This window comes from Melanaphis sacchari, unplaced genomic scaffold (genome assembly GCF_002803265.2).
Source record: "Melanaphis sacchari strain LSU unplaced genomic scaffold, SCAv2.0 Contig31_pilon_pilon, whole genome shotgun sequence".
NCBI classification, from domain to species: Eukaryota; Metazoa; Arthropoda; class Insecta; order Hemiptera; family Aphididae; genus Melanaphis; species Melanaphis sacchari.
Window position 1 is genome coordinate 3,954,334 of NW_020271193.1, and position 23,221 is coordinate 3,977,554.

The 23,221-nt window shown below is 24.1% G+C and overlaps 1 protein-coding gene across 4 annotated transcripts in view; it reads right to left on the minus strand.

The window, feature by feature from the left end:
- The window catches only part of LOC112596379, a 155,330-nt gene that overhangs the window by 104,471 nt on the left and 27,638 nt on the right, over positions 1 to 23,221 (minus strand). For all 4 annotated transcript variants that reach the window (XM_025342034.1, XM_025342032.1, XM_025342030.1 and 1 more), the window contains one exon: positions 20,605 to 20,634. In XM_025342034.1, the coding sequence (XP_025197819.1) occupies positions 20,605 to 20,634 (30 nt within the window). The remainder of the gene's footprint in view (positions 1 to 20,604; positions 20,635 to 23,221) is intronic.

Consider the following 23,221-nt stretch of genomic DNA (forward strand, 5'->3'; position numbering starts at 1 on the left):
TTGTTTTATTACCGTGGCTTATAACATTTTTGAACTATGTTTTGGTATACATAGTAACATAAAATGATAAATATGTAATACAATTTATAAGATCTTTGTATATTGTATTCGTTTATTACATGCTTATGTCATGTTGAAATTAAATGAAAAACAGAAAATATAATTAATATATTATACAAATCAAATAAAAAACGAGTTTAATAGTAATTATATTCTATTTTTTATTTTTATTTTTTAGAAAACTAGATATTTATTACTAGATCAAACAATGATAAATCTAAATGCGTATATCTGTATTTAAAAACTACCATTTATTCTAAAGTATAAATTAATAAAATTAAAATAATATTATGCATTAGATATTTTTTGTGAAATTGAATTGAAAATAATTATAAAATAATTAATTTTATTTTAAATATATAAAACTTAATTAATTATGTTTTTATAACTTAAATTTATTTTAAATTTAAGATTACACCAACAAATTGATCAACAATTTGTATCAGAAACTAATTTACACCATAATTGGGGATTTAAAACGATTCATTTAAAAGTCTGTGATATTTAATTCTGTTACACTTTTTTATTTTTCTTAATGTAGTATTATAAGTGAAAAAAAATTTCTTAAATGTACTAATTTCATTTAAGCCTGAACTGCTGTAGATTAGTGTTCAACTATTGTAAAATACGTATTTTTTCTCTAAAACACGCACCTAAAATGCTTATATTTTTTCAAACATACTGTAAAAATCATTTTCATGTTAATAGATATGTTCACAATAAATATAATTTGAATATTAGTCATATTATTTGCTTTTGTATTATAGTATACATTTGAAATATCATTAAAATAATAAATACATCACATGAGTAGTTTGTTAGTACAATTGACACACACTTTGTATACGTCTATATTTTAGTAATTTTATTAGGCACTAGACAGGTTAATAATATCAATAAACAATTTACGAAACAATTATGATTTAAACGAAGTACTTAGTTATGTACATAAATACAAGAAAATTATTATTATTAAATATTAATATAAGTGCAATAAAATAGTAAGTGATTGAAAAGATATGAAAGTGTTAGCGATCAGTTACCTAGTAAATTTGGTTAAGACTTTTCAGTTTAGGCTGTTTATTTAAAAGTGACTCGTGATGGCCATTATTGGAGTAATGTGAATATTTTATGTAATTTCTAAAATAAACTAATAAAATAGATTAATAAATAACTTTACAAGTATGATAATTTTAAACTAAAAACATTTCACATTGTTTATTATAATATTCATATAATCTTACATTCTTATATAATATAACGTTTTCTAGTGGAAAGCTAATAATAATAAAGATAAACAGAATAAAGAATGATATGAATATAACTGCTATCAATAAAAAGAGCAACGGGGAGAAGAGAAGACTACTATGATAGAGATATAGGGCAAGAGTCAAAGAATCTATGTGATTTGGGATAAAAAGTAAAGCAAAAGAAGAAAAACAATGATAATAAGAAGCAGAAAATAAAAAATAAAAATGTTAGGCATTTGAGAGATATGTATACATAGGGTATTTAACAACATAATTAAATGTTTCAAGTTTTCTTAAGTATTTTAAAAGATTTCTTCTCCAGTTGGATGAAATAAAATATAAATAGTGAACGGTTTAAAAATAATAAAAATGTAATACTAAAAACCTTTCACTAAGTCATTCTAAGAATAATAAAATGTATTTACTTTTTTCATTTTAATTCTTTATAACTAAATAACATACTATGTTCATTTCAAATAATGGATAAGGGAAATATAGTACTCAGTATGTTTGTCGTTATTTAAATAAATGTACTCTTGAAATGAGTACACTGTATAACTGTTTATATATATAAAAAAAAAAAAATCGTCAACTTCGAATTCTATTCACATATATACTTTGTCTGAAATTTAATTTCCTGTACAACTTACTACCTATCAAGAAATAGTTCAGGTTTCGAAAAATATATTTTGATTTCCGTCGTAAAACTAACAATTGATTTTATAACTTATGTAAAAATGAAAAAATTTATATAAAACTAAATACTTTCAACAATTTATTATTGTTCATGTTATTTAATGATTATTTGCGTATAAAATAATTTATATTTTTATGAAAAATATTATGCAGTTTTTAAAAATTGTGATTTATAAAAAATTATCAAAAAACTTAATCTATACGCTAATTGCATTTAATAAGCTGTATAAAAATAAATGTTTTTTTTTTTTTTAATATAATTGAATCGTTTTACACAATGATGATAATTTTTTTGTTTATAAATAAAACATAAAAATAATAGGGGTTGATATTTTGAGGAATTAGACACTACATAATAATTATTATGATATTGTTGTAAAGTAATATCAATTACCTGTTCTTTGGAAGTAAAATAAATGGAATAAATATAAAAGATATTATAATCAAAAAATCAAGACAGTTTTTCTATATTTGTTTTATATTTTACTGAATTATTTTAATAAACTAAAGTCACAATATTTATCAAAACATTTTATATTTTAAATTTTTGTCAATACATCGATTTTTATTGACAAAATTGTAAGGAATAATAATATAACGTTATGTATTATTTAACATATTCTTTCAACTTTTTATCAAACTGAGTTGTAAAAATAATTTAAACTTTTTTATGGTTAAATATGAAGATTTTATAAGACCTCATAAAGAAAAAACTGGATTTATACAATTTAAATATATTTTATAGAAATAATTGTAAAAGTTTTGAATTTACTTATGGTAATATACTCGGTTTTGTTCTACTGGAAATCTTATCAACGTTCATCATAAAAACTTCTAAAATCAAAAAACTACGAGATACCTACAATTCTAAACTTTTTAAACATATTAAAATTAAAAGTTATTTATAACAATATTAATTTATATATTTAATTTGTTTAAAAAATAATGAATAATTTATGTTACAAGTAACTGATCAAAAAATCATAAAACTAAGTCGTTACTTCAGATAATATTTTATTTGTTTTAAATTTAAAAAAATATAATTATTTAATTACCTATATTATTATCGATTATTGACTATAAAATACGTATTTAGATTAGTTCGTATATTATTGTGTCATCTGATTTTTTATACATGTTATAAGCATTGAATTCAATTTAATACATCTATCATACTGACTCGATTTTCTTTTATTACATTTATTACAGTCATAAATACATAAACGTAATTAAAGTTATATCGAGGGTTATACATTAAACAAGTATTTGTTTTACTTAATACACTTCAGTAGTATTTTAATATCATGACATTTTTGATTTTAAAATAAGTCATTTACATTTTAAATTATCAAGTATGTGCCTAGTTTATGCTTAATATTATACAAATACTTTAATGCGTATTAATAAAATGCTAATTATATATAACAAGATTAAAAATCAAATTAATTAGGTACAACTATTTACTAAAATCAAGTTGTTTGTTTAATTATTCACTTTTTCCTAAACAATACTATTTTTGAAAATAATTTAACATAATTTTGTAGTGATAATACTCATTACTGAATGTGTATTTCTATTTCTATGAGTGTTTTGGATACGAGTAGTACCTAAGTATTTATTATTGCTTTAATGATTGCATGATAAAAAATATGTTATTTGTATTTATTTAACTTATGACATACAAAATAAATTAATAAAATGGTAAAAATGTTTTAAATTTAACATAGATTCTATTTCCATGCTAAGTTAAAAAATCCATCAATAACCAGATGGCTTTTAATTCGTAGATATCAAGTCTATTTATATTTTCCAATCAATTTGCAAAAATCGATCGTTTGTAATCATTTGATAACAACAGTAAGTCGGAAGAAAAATTAAACAGCTTATCAGCATTGAAATGAAAGATTTTCGATTATACCTACACGTAAGCTCCATAAGAACCGTATGAGTGAGTACTGTACAATTTAATTCGTCAAAAATGTTTATCCCTATTTTTACGAATGATTAAATTTCTAGTATTTTTAATTTTATAAATAAACCTTTTAAAATGTTATATATGTAGATTGTTTTCCATTTAAAGAGTGCCGGTATAAACTTTTTAATGAAAACAACAATTTTATTGTAAATTATTATGAAGTATACACTTTTTTTTACGTTTTGATGCATATCTAATAAGTGGTTTTTGATTTATTAAACTTAAGTTACTAAAGATAATAGTTTTTCTTACTTTTTATTAAAAAAAAAAAAAACGGTCTGCTGATTAAAATAAGAATTAATATCAGTGATAAAACGCACGCAATAAATATTTCTAACCAAATATTTTTTTAATAACTAAAAGATATTTTATTATTATTATTTATTTTCTCGATGTTTTATATTACCTATACGAGTTCAATTTATTTGACTAGATTTAAAGCGTATTTATTTTCATGATTTTAGATTCATAATCAGCCATGACTATTGGTGTTAAAATATAGAGTACCTAATTTCGAATAGGTTACATTGCCAAGTACGTATGTAAGAACTGGTAAAATATCATACATTTTTTTTATTGCAGAATTTATGACATTTATAACCTAACCAATGAATGTACACAATGTTATATGCAGTTACTATAGTAAAATGTGGTAGCAACTTCTTGATAAAACGAAAATTTCAGTTATTATTAGAGCAGTGCACAATTATTATAAGAGTTAGTACTTATTTGAGCGTTTGCTATCGTTAATTTTTATAACGGTTAATATTAACAACGGAAATAGTCCAATTTGCCGTTCGTTAAATACCTATATATAAATAGTATTGTACGCATCGTGCAAACGTAATAAAATATATAGTCTCGTATCGAAAATCACGAAATCACATGTGGCGAAGACGTACAATGTTCATGCACCAAAGTTACGTGCAATGTATAATATATTGAAATCGAATAGTCACATACTTACGCTTTACGAGTTAACGAAATATACACACATACTTCACAAACGGCCCGTGAACCGAAAGCCCAAGTGGATTGTTAACCTGGTTTCTACCCCACCCTCCCATCACCCCTGTCTATGCGATGGAACTGATCGGCTCCTAACTGAATTACCGTAATCTAAACAAAAAGTAAAATATCGTTGAGTTATGGCAAGTCGGGTACAAGTGCTTTGTTCGAATATGAAATAATGGGTCGATGACGTGTGATGGGTGGTTATCGATCGATCGGAACAGGAGATTAGTGATTACAGGTATCGTATGTATAAAATATAGTTAAAGATGTGACTAACGAAAATAATAATATTATACGGCGCTGCAGGTGAATGAAGAAAACAATACACGTCCATAATTACGGGGAACTTCTATCGGAAGCGTGCAATTTACGGTGCACTGCTGGTGTACAATGCACGCATTGTAATGTTATAGTCGTATTTATTCGTGTTTTTGCCACATGCCACGTACAGCACTACAATATGTAACCTATATATTGGTACACGCATTTAACATGCGGCGGTATCTAGGAAGGTACTTTCTAAGAAAAAAAAAAACTAATCTGTATTTGTGTCTTAGATTCTTTTTGAAATACCTACAATTTTTCAACATTAGTTTGATAAAAATATACTCAGAGTGTGAATTTTCCAAGCCGTTCGGTGGATAATATCCATTAACAATTTTATGTTTGTTTTTATTTATTTATTTATTTATTTTTTTTTTTTTTTTTTAACTCGGATATATCATAAATGTATAATTATTATTATATTTTACCTAATAATTATATTTATATTATTATTATTGATTTATAATAAAACAATTACATTGGACGAATTGCATACGAATTATTTTATTTTAAATTATGTATTATTTATTTATTTTACTTTAATTTGGTAACTTAATTAAATCCTTGAGAAGAAAATGGTCCGTCCTGTAATATATATATCTATCTTAAATTTATCTAAATATAGTCTTAAGGTACTTAAATTTATGTCAAGATTGAAGATACTAATTGAAAGTATTTTGTTACACCACTCTGGCCAACGCGTTATGGAATACTTCGGCACTTATTATTATATAATATATATTATATACGTCAAAATTAATCAATAAAATATGAAGATGAAAATATTTTTGATCCGATCTGTGATCCATACAAGTGAAAAAAAATTGCCTCATGATAAATAATATTCATAAAACAGTAATTCTAATATTTACGTTATGAATAATGACATAGTTTAAATTGACTAACCAGACTAACTACATAATATATTACATTTAAAGTAGTAATTAGAATAACTATCAAAATAAATGATTTATATTAAATTCTAAAGTAGGTATGTGATGTGATAATATATTTTATCAAATCACTTTGTGGAAACACTAATATATTGCTAAATTCAATAACGAATGGGATAAACATAGTTTTATTAATGTGCAGGTTGTCTATTATACGCAGATATTGATGTATTCAATGAGTGAGGGTAGCATAATACAATTAATTGCTAGATATATGTGAAATAGCGGTTCGAATCCTTAATTTGGTCGAGTCGATTTTAAAATTTAGACGCTGTGTGCTTACAATTTATATTGTGTAGTATACCTATATATGTATACAACTGCAATGCGGAGAAAAACAAACACCATTGCCACGCTGCGATCGGTACGGTCGTTAGCCGTGACCAATAATAATAATGGATGTTTTATTTGTTCGGCTATTTTTACACGCGGATTTCGAAGCATTTGCGTATCGAATTGTATTCATTACAAATAAACTACAATTATGTATAACTATGCGCGTGAATAAAACACAGTGTAAACCGTATAATGATATAATTCGGAAATGTCTTTCTCGGATGATCCATATAACACTATCTATCTTACCGCCGTCTACAACGAGAAACAAACATATTCGTTAAGTAAATTATTACCATTTTCCGTTCTCGCAAGACCATAAAAAAATTTGAGACGACGGCATTAATATGTTTGATCAATCGCCGCGGACCACCGTAATCAGGTTTGATATCCAGCTGTTTTAGCCGTTAAACACACGGGCATGTTATTTTTTTATTCGCTCCTCCTCCAGTTTCTACCGTATTTATCCATGTAGAAATCTTTCGAATGTCGTAGAAAAATATTGCAAACCACACGGAACCACCTCTGGCCCCTACAAAATGCGTTCGTGTATTGATTTCGGTCGTCCCCTTTTCCGCTCCAATCATCCTTCTCGTTTGACCCTAGTCACACACGCCAGCCTCTCCTTTCGGTGCAATTTAATGTCCTATGCATACACATGCACCAATTTCGTCGTAATCTTCCACCTATGTCGTAACAATAGTAGTTTTTATAATTCATAAACATTTATGATTGTCTAACATACTCATTTTTAAGTATGGACTACCACTATAATAACACGATATTACGTTAATGCCATTGTTCTGAGACCTTGGCACGAATGTATCACGTGAAACTTTTATTATTATATATAACTATAAAGAATGTGACCCCGAATTTTTATCTCTGCCATTACTTATCATATTTCATTCATATGATTGGCGTGAAAACTAAATTTTAAAAATATTCTCGAACCTCTCTGTACTACAACGATAAAAATTTTGAAAGTATTTTAACGCTTACGAAATATTCGATAACGCCAACTCACGGCGTAAATAATTTTCCTTTTGAAAATGAGAAAAAAAAAATGTGAACTTTAAGTAAAGTGTGCGTGTAATTAACCATATTACGTAAGACGAGGGTGGAGTTTACTTCTTTGTGGTGGTCTTTCTATTAAAAACAATTCTTTGTTCTTTTTGACGCATTTATTTGCCACGAAATAATTTTAAAAATATTTTTTTTTTTTAACCGTCACCAACACACAATCCTTATCCCACGGTGGGACGTAAAAGTAAAAAAGACCCAGAAAATATAAATAAAATACAAGATTAAAGGATGTCATCGTGGGGGTATCACCCAGGGGAAATGAGAAAATATCTCGGCCATCAAAAAATGTCAACAATGCATCCATAAATCTCGACGACGTGATTCGGTCGGCGCATGTATGGAAAGTACTATAAGATTTAATGTGTTATTCTTATACACGGATCTAGAAGACCAGCTGTACCTGTACACACGTTTGCCAAGTATATAATGCAATATGAATGCAAAATATTACAACAGTAGTGTAATAAAAAAAAAAAAAAAAAATGCACGAAAAACTCATACCATAGAGATTCGTCGTAAAAGCACGCCATCGAGTTACGTAAAAAACCACAGCGGACAAAGCGCGTTCACTTCTTCCTCTAGTTGACCCTTTTTATTCAATGTAATTTTAAAATTGCTTTCATTATACATAGAGTAGGTTTGATTAAAAAAAAAATGGGTCGAAATAGTAAAAAAATAAATCTAGAATAAATTTCTATTTTTTTAGAAAATTCTCATAGATTTTAATTGATACACATGAATGATACGTTATTTATTTTTATGCGTTTTCACTAAAAAAAAAAAAAATAAAAATCATCAGAATAATAAAATTATTATTTCCGTAGAAATTGATTATCTACCCAACGCGAAATAAGTTCAAGTTAAAGGTTAAGAAAAGAAAGAAAAAAACGCTATAGTTTTCGATGAATAAAAATTATTATATATATTATATATACAATACATCAATGCTATTATATTAATGAATCACAATGTCATGAAAATCGAAAAATCTTTTTTTATGCGATTCCGACGGAACCGAATATTATTGCAGTGACCTGAACGTCATCGCCATCCATCCACACACCATGTCCGCCCGACATAATACTCTCCGGCCGTCGCATACTTGCAATCGTTTTTGTTGGGACGTGGAGTTTCTATTTTCCTCGTCACCCACACATATCACGTATCGTCTTACCGTAATATTAGTATCCGTAATTGCGCACAACAGCCACTATAAATACATAACCGGTGCACGCGTAATCGTCAAAAGACGAAAATGTCCGTACGTCATTTTTCACACGGCTGCTGCTTCATCTGCTGCTGCCGCCGCTGTTACGTAGTATGATATCATATTATTATATAGATTTGACATTTCTGTCGGGTTGTTTGTCGTTAGGGTCGCTGAGAAGAAAACGACGTCGGCGGCGGCGGCGGAAAGCGATTATAAATGTGAGCGAGCGCCTTTTGTCAGCCTACCGACCTCCCCCCCTCCCCACTCCCGTTCGTGCACAGTGCAGATAGGTAGGCACGCCTATATATATATATATAATAATGATAATAATATAACGGTCGTGTGCTCGTATAATAATACTATACATATATTATGGTTGTGCCGCCACTGCCGTCGTCTCACCGAGGGCAATAGTAAGCGATTCCGAACGTGACCCATTTCACCGATTATTAATGTTATTATACGCGGCGGTAGTGGACGAGAACAACTTCGCGTCCATTACGCGGCGGCGAGCACCTCCGCTGCGGACGACCGCCGAAAAAGCTATCCAAGCTTTTAACGCAGGCGCTTCGGTTCCGCAACAGTCCCATGATTATAATGACTACTATACCTACGAATTCAGTGGTAATAACGCTAAAAATATAATAATAGTAATAAGACGGGAGAAAAATGAGAAGGATATACGAGGCTTTGATCCGTCCGTTATAAGTCACGACCGGTCTGGTTTTTCAAGCCAGTTTTTGAGATTTAAAGAATAAAAATCTAATACCACACGGTTTGAAGTGTGTATATGTATAGCGATTTTTTCATATACACCTAACCTATGCATATTATTAAATGACACAATTAAATAAAAATGTTCCCATTTCAGAAAAAAAAATAAAAAGTGTATTTGATATTATTTAAAGTATAACTTACCGAGTATTATTATGAACCTAAAATTCAAAATAAAATGGGTGACTGTTAAGTCTACTAAAAAACCGTTAACATAAAAAGAGAATGAAAAGTCAGCGGACTCATCTGTATGATCAACACACAAAAGTCTTAAGTCACTAGGCCGGTGTTCTATCTGCCACCGCAAACTAATAAAATATCAATGCTATTAATGATCATAACAAAGACATAACATATTCGTCTAGTAAATAAAACGTAGATGTGATTATTCGAATTGCAATACTTTTATTTAAACTATTATTACTTAAAAAACAATATTAAATTGCATACTAAATTTCAAACCCAAATTTATATTACAAATAAGTAGTTTAAATATCTTATAGAAAAATTAATACATATATATATATATATAATAAGATTATAGTGCTACCATAAATTATTGTAATAATAAGTTAGACTAAAAATGTCGAAAAATGTCATCATCACAAACATTTAAGTCGAATTTTTATAATTATATAATCATAGATAAACAAAACAAGGTTTTGATAAAACCTGCTTTATAAATAGATTTTACAAATATTTGTATATGTGTTTTTTGTGTCTGTGTAGTGTGTACACAGAAAATGGTTGAAAGCTTTGAGAGTGGTTTTAGGTATAAGAAGGAATCTAGTTTATTTAAAATAAATAAAAGTTAAAATTTCTATTACTTATTTTTATAGTCAAAAAAAAAAAAAAAAAAAACAAACAAACAATTAAGGAAAATGGGAAATTTTATGCAAATCTAATATAGTTATTTAACTTTCTTTTTTTTTTTTTGTACCCATGGTTACCTTAAAACTATTAGGTAATTATTAATTATTATTATCATATTATAATGATTAATTTTAATTTATTACCTATCTAATTATACCACGAACTTCTACACTTTGTTTTACAGTAAAATGGTATTGATTCCAAAGTTAATAATAATATAATAATATGATATGAATAAATATATATTTTATTATAATAATTAAATATATGTTTATAAATTGTAATACAATAAATGTAATGTTTTTGGCAAAAGTTAAATCAATTTATCGTAATTCTAGTGACAAAATAAATTACTTTAATTACTTTAAAAAGACATATATCATGAAATGTACCAAATCAATTAGTGATTTTGAGTAGTTGTTTACACATCACGGTGTTTCCATTTCGAAAACCTACCGGTAACTAACTTAAAATGGTTCTCTTAAATAACCACCAAGTGACTGGTTTAATTTATCAAGTTTATTGTTACATTCGAAAGCGTAATGATTACAATTTGCAGTTGGTTCTCGTTTCTAAAGGGTACATTAACATTTTGAATTAAATCTGTTTAATTCTAATTTCTGTTTTTGAACTGTCATTGTCATACGAGTTATAAAAGTGTTAAAATTATTAATTGTTTCAATTAATGACTAATGTTTTAAATCCCTATAAAAAAAAAAAAAAAAAAAAAAAAATATTTAATAAAATAATTATTTTATATAGTTGTAAAAGCTGTAAAAGCTGACAGACCATTTTCTAGCAGAATAATTTTTCGTGCACAATAGTATATTATTATTGAATTCAAATTTAATATACTTATAATAGCGAATCATTTAACACTTAATCTACAGCAGTGTTGTACCCACTTGACTACCTTTTTGATTTTAATAATATCTTTTGACGTACTGTATTCTACGAATATTTAATTTGTTCTAACAACTAATATTATACAAATTACGATTTTTTTCACCCCTAGTGAAATTTACATAGATACAATTTCATCATATTTTTTCTAGCTTAGTTTTCACGCGCTTAATTAAATTAAATAAATATCGTCTTTCAAGTTTCAATGATATTATGTATATCATAATTACTATTTACCATTACAAAACTTCAGTTAGAATGTCTTCTTTTTGAAATGAAATGAAAACATAATTTTATGTTATATCTACCTGATAAAACAAATCGACCGTATTATTTTGTTAGAATTATTTAATTTGTATAACATAAATTAAGTATATTATTTTATTTTTTCCAAAAAAAATAAAAATAAATATTACGAACTAAATCTAAGTAAAGCTCCTTCATATTCAAAACGCATTTCGTGACTAATATGATGGTTAAATATTATAGCCTTTAGGTCATACTAGTACAGGATCAATATTAAAGTGGTGTTCTGAGATTGGATTCTGGGACACATTTTCAGAAAACAAACAATTCGATGAGTGATGATGGAGTATGAATGATGGTTTTCGATAACACTTTTTTATTTTTACTTTGGACAAGAAATGTTTACTTAAACATCCTCAAATTTTCGCTGTTAGCTGATGATTGCCTATAAAAAGACTATGGTCAATTTTGCAACCTATCAAAGATTTTTTGTAATAAATTATGTAACCTATTAATAATATATTAGTAACTTTTTTTGTATACTTTAAAATAATTTTAGTTAAATATTATATTCTTTCAAACAGTTGTTTTTAATATTTATTTTTTTGTGAAAAAAATATTTTACTAATAAACTATTATGTGTGTTAAAATTATTTAATTTCTCCAAACTTAATTTCACCACAATACAAACATTTTATTATTGTTAAAATAAATAAATATATAATTATAATAACATATGTAATATAAAAAATAAAATTTGTAATATTCACTATTATTGATCAAAAAATAAATAAATAATTAATTAGTTATTTATTCATGTAATATAACTATATAAAAATATTGAAAAATAAAAAAGCACTTAACTAAAAAATTTAAAAAAATTATCAAAAGTGTAATATTATTCAATGTTCAACTACGTACATGAATGATATTTTTATTGAACAATTCAGATCGAACAATTTATTTGATACATTATAATTCTCATTCTCCTTTCATAACAATTCCATTCTTATATATTACACGTAGCTATGATATTTTTACCACGTGTGACTTCTATACAGTGATCTATTTTGTCGTTTATTAAATTTACGCATTTTTACAATGTATGAAAATTATACACGTTTTTAAAAATCATTTTAATAATTTTCTATAGTAATAAAACTTATAGGTTACGTAATCATGTTTTTACACCCAACATAATAACTTCTAATGTATGTATATGGTTATTACTATTATTATTTCTTTATTTGCTTTATTTTATTTAGTTTGCATTTATTTCAAAGGCTTATATAGTTATTTGCATCTCATTTTGACGCTTTTATCCATAATATTTAGTCTTATACTACGTATGTCCATTTAAAAATAAGAGATAAATATAAAATTTTTTTTATAAATAGACTACTCTAAAATATATTTCCAATAATATTTTATAGTTTTAACGTAATCCTCTTCATGTGTATGTAACCAAAAATAATTTTTTTTTTTTTTGTACATTATTTATTGTAATTTTTTTTATGTATTTATCTGCAATTGACATTTTATTATTAGCATTTAATTTTGTAGTCTTCTTTTTTTTTCTTTTTTTTTAATGTTACCAATAAATTTAAATCTAATAAGTGTATTTCCATTTTTTTTTTCATTGTTTTTTCGTATTGGTTTAAGTACATCTAGTTTTTTAAAACACTTTATAAATTTAATATATTGATGTATTTGGATTATAAATAATTCGATTTTTAATAACTTACATCAACATCCATCGTTGATTTTTAAATTATATATATATATATATATGTTGAATTATTTCCATACATTATATATCATAATACCATCGTAAAATAAAATAAAAAAGTTTTTATACTTATAAATGTAGATATATTATTATTATTAGATCTTATTTTTTATATACTTTTGTTAATACTCATTATAGTTAACTAGTTGTGATTTAAAAATAAAATTATCATATAGTATTTCAGGTGTTAACTTGATATCTTGCATCACAATCAACGTCACAAGTTAAGTAAGTTGTTTTTTAACTAGGTACTAATTAAAAATAAAATAAAATTGTACGACTAGAAAAAGTTTCTAATTCATATTTACAAAATATAGCTGATTTAACAGCACATCAGTTCCACTGACTAAAAATTAATTTTTCAGCATTAGCTTTAATGTTATTAAAAAAAAAAAAAAATGTAGATTCAAAATATAATTTAATAGATTCGAAGTTGCATTTTGAAAAAAATATAGTAGAAATTATTCATTCAACGTCCATGTTTTACTGAATAGTTTATATTGTAATAATATCATAGGATTTAATTTTGTTCCAGCGAATTTCAGTTTTAGCGTACTTCACATGTCATTATAGAGATACCCCTATTCTATATTTTATATTTATGTTACTTAGGTAGATAAATATAAAAAAATGTAAGATAATCTAGTATCCAGTTGTAAATTAATAATGTATACATTTTTATTTTAATAATTGTTTTGCAATAGTAAAAAAATTAAAATAGTAATAATATTTATTTATTTTTTTTTTTTTTGATATATTCGTATAATTATTAGTTATAAACATTATATTATTATATTACGCTTTATTTTTATTTTGTCTTTATTTTATTGGTATTTTATTAGGTTACATTATATTCTATTGAATTATACCTATAAATAATAATATCATGCTTATCATTTTTTTTTCTTTTTATAATGGCCATTAGTATTAAAGTATTAAAACAGCTATGCTTATCAGATATTATCGACAAATACAACTGAACACTGTTGTACAACTAATGTACCTAATTTGCCTATCCAATACGCCGTGTTATCCAAGTAGTATTTTATGATAATATAGTAATTCATTAAAATGTATTTTTACCTTTAAATTATTAGTAAAAAAAAAAAAAAAAAATACCTAACTGTAACAAAAAATTAATAAATAACAAATTTGGTATGAAAACATTGATAAAAATGCACTGAATATTTGTAGTGATTGTCAGGAATTACCTTTGGGATTATAAATCGGATAAAATCTAGTTGAATGTTCGAGTGCCTAACTAATGTTCGTTTTAACACAAACAAAATTAAGTCAAAAAGTTAGGGCGCGGTGTTTAATATTCAGTACTAAATGTCAAATACGATTATAAAAAATGTATTATATATTATTATATCCGGTAGAGTTTCAATTGGTTTTTAGTCTCACCGGCGTACGCCCATCGTGGTCTATTTTAGAAACATAAAATGAATAGTTATAATAATAGTTTATAATGTATCTAAATTTCATACAAAAGAATTATAGATGATAGATATTTTCGATTTAGGTATCTATTCAAATTATACATTTGTACAGAAATATGTTCCTTTGCAACATCGTGAGATGCTTGAGCAGATTATTTCTAGCACTTGATATTTATATTCGTAATAAAAGAAAATTCTACTTGAGCTTTATTGTAAATACCTCTTTACGTTTTTATCCCATATTTTTTATCTAAAAAGCATAAAATTGAACTTAATATTGAATGTTACGCTTCAGCTATTATGGTACATAGGTAAGAGGAATTTTTAAAAAAAATCGATTTTATTATTATTGCAATAGAAAGTTACAATGCATAATATGTACTAATGTATTTATTATTATATATAAGTAATATCTCTAAGATTTTTAATAAATATTGAACAAAAATTCGCATAAATACTATTAATCTATTATAGATTAAGCTATATAAAAAAATATATAAAATAACTAACTTTTATAAATCATTTTTTTGTAATTATCAATTTTAAAATAAAAGGTTTATTTTTATCTATCAATATTTAAAAGTTGTGATTACCATAATAACATGTTTTAAATTTGTTTTAACCAAATTATGAAATTCTAAGTTAATTATCAAAACTTATAACTAAGAATTTAAAAATGAAACATTTTTTAAAACAGTTAATTTCAAATTTTTCTTATCCAGATTAAAAAATTAAACATAGAATTATTTTTTAAATAATATCATATTTTATAGTAATTTTTGAAAATGTATCAAAAATCTTTAATAATACATTTTACAGATCATAAATTGATATAAATTATGGGGTTTAAAATAATGTATAGGTTACTGGTATACAAATGTATCACAGTCTTTTTAATTTCAGTTATTACATGGTTTACATTCAACTATCTCACCAACTATTGAAATTGATAGTTGAATATCGTTTCATTAGTCATTTATATAAAAATTATGATTATTCTATCATTTTTTCGCTACATTGATAAATGTGTCAAAGTGGTAAATATATTTACCACTGCCAAAATAGACTTTTTTCTTATCATGTAATAGCAGACGAAAAAGTAATCTTAAAAATATTTCATACATACACTCAGAATCAATAATATAAAATATTTTATTTGGAAACATAAAGTTGGTAAATAACTCTTTTATTTAGAAAACAACAGAAAAACCATATTTTCCATATATATTTTTTTTTTCTTTGAGAATATCGTGAAAAAATACATCACCATTTCGAATTAAGAGTATTTTAAGTTAAAATAATGAAAAAAAAAAAGAAAAGAAAATTGTTTAAAAATCTTTATTCTGTTAATATGTGGTCTATAGAAATCTGGATTTAAATTTTAGATCATATATAATTGAGTTTTAAGGAACTTATATCTTATAAATTCGAAATATTGACCGTTTTTTGATTTGTGAAATTATAAAACTACACTGAAATTGATTTTTAATTTCCAGAAATATTGTAATTACTTAAATATAAATAAATGTTGTGTTTTTTTTCTCCGTTTTCCATTGCTTTCAAATTTTAGATAACAATAAAAATATTTAGCTTAATATTCAATTCTGAATATCACTTTTAGACTCTTTGATAGTCTTTTAGTCAAATAAATTTCAACTTAAAATCAAATTCAATAGATTAATTAAGTTATTTGTTTGTGTAAATAACTTGTCATTAATTCGACAACTAATTTCACAACTAATTAACTTAAAACTAGTGCTGAATGCATATATACATTTCTAACTCATAGGTAAATTTAAAGTCTTATATTTACTTTGCTAATGTAATAAAGTTGGAAAAAGTTAAGCTGAAAATGTTTAATTTAAATTATATCATTTATACTAATTTTATATGAAAATTACTAGTAAGTTATTTTTTATTTTTCAATGATTTAACAGTATATAATTAATATTTTGTTTAAATTGAAATATTGAAATATATTGTGGTTAAATCAAGTAGTTTTTTTAAAATATTATTTTTATAATTAATACTTATATCAATATCTAATTTTTTGTCACATTTTTTTTTTTTAAAAAGACTGGTCAAATGTGCACAAATTATCTTATGACTTTCACTTTTTTTCTTTTCATCTATAATTCTCAGAATTTGTTTGATTTGAAATAATACTAAAATAATGTTCACGATTAGTTTTTTTTTAGTAAAGTTACGATTTAATTTATTTTGATAAATAACTTAACTATATTCACAAAATAACACAAGCTATTTTGTTAAATAAAATTAATGATAGATTTTGACTTATATATTTTGTAAGAATACTTTTTTTCAAAGATTAAAAAGCATACTATAACTTATAAGCTGTAACATTTTTTTGACCACTCCATTCACTAAAAATAAACAAATTTAATAAACCAATATTATTGATTTTATTATCAAAATCTCTTTTTTATACAAGAAGTTTGTTTTACTAACGATCGTTAAAATTTCATTTGATGTTTTTATCATTAAAAATTTTCATTAAAGATGCTTACAAAAAAAAATCCTAGATTATAATAATATGATATTTAAGGTTATCGAAATTTAAATCATTTTATTAATTAAGTTTATATTTTTTGTATTACTTTATGAAATATCTTATTGAATTTAAATACATTTAATCGTTTGTCAAAATTAATTAAAATCGTCATTTATACAAATATAGCATTCTTATAATATTTTAGACGTTACCTGTTTAATATTACTATGTATGTTAACAGACAAATAATTTCACATACTTAATAATATAATTATGTTTGATAAAGATTCACAGCAATAAATAAATATTATGAAATACTATGAGTGCATTAAAATTTGTTTAAAACAATTACATAAAAATCAAAACTTCAATTTCAAAAAAATGCCAATTATTTTAATTAATATCTGATAATTCTATTTTTTCAAAATACGAAAATAAAAATATTTATTTAGGTAGTCAGTTAGTAACTATAAAATAAAATAAATTAGTTTGATATGTAAACAATAAATTATATTCTTACTTAAACTATGAAAAAATTATAAGTATATATGTCATATTATATATATTAAAATATTATAGGTAATGGCTAATGGGTTGAATGTCATTTTTCGTGTTGTTTAGTTTTGGTTAACTCACTTAAATTCCAACTTATTTTATGAAATTAGTTATTTTAGTATCAATCATAATCAAACCTCATTCAGCATTAGTGATATAGAAAATATCAATTTACTAAAAACCGATAGTAGTTAATTTAATTTTAAAACTGTAAATATTTTTCACCCCATAAAGTGGAGTGTTATAAAAAAATTATTCAAATTTGCACATTACATTAGGCAAAACTAAAAATAATTGATAAATAATACAATGAACATGCGTTGTAGTGTTATAATTAATTCATAAAAAATTACTCCACCGCATTTCAAGTGGCACTTAAATTACAATGCAAACTACTGTCCATTCACACGCAAGTTTTCATTATTTGTTGGCATTCAAAGCGCACAAAGACCTATTTCATGCACTCAATAATGGACCGAATGCTATTTTTATTATTATTATAGAACAATAAAGACTGTAATATAACTGACATTATGTTCAAAAATCGATTCAATATTATTTATATTATGACTTCGTTGTTTCTAGTCGACTTCTGTGAGTGAGTATATTTATATGATAATAACCAACAATGTCAGTTCACAAAATACAAAGCATATTTATAAAAATGTCGTATTAATTATATATTTCAGTATAAATATAACTTATTATTGCATTCAAAATACGTAATGTACACTAAACACGTGTAGAATTTAAACGTAGTAAAATTATGACGTCTACCCAAATCTGCATTGCAAATAAAACCATTGTTTTATTATATCTAATTGAAAAATATTTGTTACTATTTATGATCTGGCCAAACAAATAGTCATTTTATTTATATTATTAAAGCATAAAATATTAAAAATATTAGATGTAATATAATATTGAATGTAAGAAAAAAATAAATATTTTTCCTGTTAATGTTTTTGGTTGTTTGGTATCTAATTATTCTAACCGTATTCATTATTGATTGTAATAATTTAATTAATAGGAATATTAAAATCAGTAATGATTATATAGTTATATTCTTGAATTTCAATAAAACAATGTTCACATAATATATCATATAAATAAGATAAATAATGTAACAATACGTATCAAAAATACAATACTTAAGAACATATTATATTATAAATCATTTTTCATTTGTATTATTAATGTACTAAATACAATTGATTACTGAATGAAAATATCTAGACTAAACAAATGCATATCGTTTCTGAAAAAGTAAAATTAATAAAAATTAAAATATAGGTAAAAATAATTTAAAATTTAAAAAATGAATTGAAACAATATAGTAAGTTGGTCTAGAAATATCATAGATTTCTAAGATTATCTATGTGTGAAATGTGTAGTTTATTAGAGATATTGATAGACATAATTTAAATTTTAAAGTCTTCATAATTTATATTATTTCATTTTGAAGGAAGTTGATTACATATAAATAGCATGAAAAAAAGAAAATGAAGCTTGAGTGATGGTTTTGTGACTTTGTAAGTCTTGGGAACAACTACGTTATTCAATTTATATTGAGTGTTAAAATTATATTTTATTGGTTCATTTAGATTATTTTTAATTTTATAGATAATCACCGTTTAAGTTGTTTTTTTTTTTTGTTAATACATTGAATTCTGAATATAGATTTACATTTTAAAAGTGTCTGTTTTTATTTAATATAACTTTTAATGTGGTTTTTTTTTTTTTTTTTTGAAGTTGATTAGTTTGAAATTGCACGCACGGCTCCAGTCAATTAAACCGTAGGTCAATAATCATTCAATTAAGGCTTTATACTCATTTTTAATTTCAGAAAAGGTTTGGTATGTATTTTAAATGTTTAAAAATATGAAAAAATATAAAATCTTTGGTTTTTATTCTGTATAATCAAATTTATATATTCTGTCTATGTTTTTAAAATCTCTAATTATTTCAATAGCTAGGTATTTTATAAATTTTCTGATATTTAATTTAATTTGATAAATTATTGTATTTAAATCACGACAATCATTTAAATATAATATGATATGATTTATACTGAGAAAGTCAGTATTATATATGTATATAGAGAAGGAAAATGAATATTTTGCACTATTCTAGCATATACTGTTTTGTAATGACTATTACAGAATAACAATGATGTCATTTTGGATTTCTTGAAAGACATTGCTCCAGGAGTATTCAGTCATTATTAGTGCTGTATCGTCAGTATGCCATACTAGTTTCCATCTTAAGGACAGTAAACTAATATTATTTATTTGAATATTAAATAGAGAGAGCGATAAAAAGTCGCTTTGGAGAACTCCGAATTTATAAGTTTACTTGAACCTAATGTTCTGTTAATCTTTGTGAATTGTCGGCGCAACGCAAAATATAATTTAAGGAGTTTTTAGGTAGCATTTTTTGATTTCAATATCAAAAAGTTTTGATGATAAAATATCATGTCTACCGTTTCAAAAGCTTTTGCTAAATAAAGGTAAACTATTTCATAATTTTTTTTTTTATCATTATCTACTGTAGTGTAAAATATTTATATTTAATATTTTAATATCTTAAATATTAAAAATACTTACCCTCGACGAGACAAAAACAGGCGTCGTCATCTGAAAAAAAAAACAAATCGTAAATGTTAGAAAATAGTATCATCTTATTAAATAATATGTATATAAGATGTCAACAAAAATAAACAAATTAAATTAAAGAAAGTTGTAAAAAATATAAACCAAAAATTATGAGTGAGACTCTGAAAATATATTAAAGTTAACAGTCTCATCAAGTAAATTTTTAACGAGTATAAAATTGATGATAAGTGATAACCATGACATACATACAATTTAACATAAGATCAATATGGCATTTTCCAAAAAAAAAGCGATTTCCACACTGTTGTTCTATCACTTGAAATGAATTATTTTTTAAATGCAATTTATTTTATATCAGATTAAAAACTTTAAATATGGTAAACCACGACACGATGGTTATACTTAATATATTATGTGTGTTTGTATATAGCAAGAAAATAAAAAATATAAATAAATCATTCAATTTATGATTACATTAAAACTTCGATAAAAAAATAAATAAATGAATAAAAATGATTACATTTTCACATTTATTTTCCGTGTACCTATACATTTTAATAATTTAAATCAAGGACGAGACAAACAAATGCGCGAATTGTTTCCAGTGAAAACTTAATATAATAAACATATACACATTTTTCGAGTCATATATGTGCATATACTTATCAATATATACACACCTTACATTATATAATATTATAATGTACATAAATATTTATTGAGTCTTAAATTGGCAATAGGTAGTATGTTTTTTTTAGATTCTGAGCGCACTGAGGGAATTATTGATTTTACAATGATGTCATATTATTTTTTCTGTATCAAGCGACTATTTAGGGGAGTAAAATGCCTCAATAAGTTTTATTTAGTACCATACTGCTATAAATGGGGGTGTTGAACACTGATTGTACTTTATAAACAAGTCATTCTTAGAATTCCCTAGTCGTTTTTGAGAAAATTGTAAAAACGTAGAATGAGATGTAAGCAAACACCGATTTCTTACAAAGTCATGCAATTTTTGGGTATAGTAACACTGATCTCTAGTTACAATCTCAATGTTCTTATATTGCTTTGAAATGGAAAGGTACCTAACTTGTATATTACACTTTTGTATATTATTTATCGCGATTCAAATACGTTACACAATAGCTGCTTTCAGATTTTTTTGAAACAGACTTGTTAATAGTATATTATTTTACGTCCTTTAGTAATTTTAATTGACTGCATTTTATTTTTATGTTAACAATCTAGTTTACTATATGAAACATTAAACATTAACACTTATCAATTAATGTTAATTATTGATTAATACTTTACTGAAATGAAAACCAATGATTAAAATGAGACTCAATAATATTTATAGCCTACACACTTAAGTCATAGCACTCTTAATAGTTTCAAACATGCACATACTAACAGATGTATTTATAATTTTCATTTTTTTTTTATACATATGTCTGATAAATCTCAAAAAGTTATATTTGAAACGAGTAAGTTGGAATATTTATATTTTTACTATAAAATACTTAAGAATAAACATTTAAAAATGATTTATTAATTATTTATGTTTGATAAAAAATTCATATTTATTACAAAAAAGTAATATAATATTTTAAACTTATAGTTATGCTAAATATCAATTTATAACATCTAAATCTAATACGATTTGGGTATTCAATTAGTCATAATATTATAGTAGAGTTTAATGTAATTTGATTTTTTTCAGCAATTTATGTAGTTTATAAATTTAATTATATTTTCTAAATAATATTACTAACACAGTTAAACCATGATTCTCAAGTAATAAAAGTTAAAATTATTTCAAACATAATATCAAACACAATACTTGTAAGTTATGCTTTTATCATTCATTTAAAATTAAGTACACGATTATTATTGATTTAACATCAAATAAAATATTTAATTTATTTGTTTTTAAATATTATTATTTTTGGCGTTCTTATTGAATATATGTATAACCAAATATGATATTTGTATTCAATATTTGTTAAAACCATATTACTTCAGTTAAAATATATTATATTACTTTTAATTTGTAATAATTGGTTGATATAATCATATTGAAATATGAAAAATATATGACATGCAATAACAACATCAAATTAATATTGAACATTTAAATAAATAATGCATCTACGCTAAAAAAAAAAAAAGTAATAAATCGTTCAAATATGCAAGCACATATTATTTTGAGTAATAAATAATGTAGTGAATTACAACATTTAAATATAATATTTAAAAAATATATAAAAAATGAATAATGAGATTAATAAAAGTATAGTAAATATAGTAAAATATTATATGATCTATAAATGCAAATAATTATAAATAACTAATAAATAAACAATATATTAAGTGATTTTGTTTGAATATTAATTCACCGCATTTATTATATGAGAGAGGTATCATAACATTATGGCTATAATCTATACCAACCATACTTTTTTTAAATACAGTAATGTGATGCATGATACTTTAAGTCCTATGTATATAACAGTTTCATTTTAATGAAGTACTTTATTGGAATAATTTTACCACATTTACATTTCACCTTAATAGTATAATAAAAAGGTACCTCTTTGTGAGATTT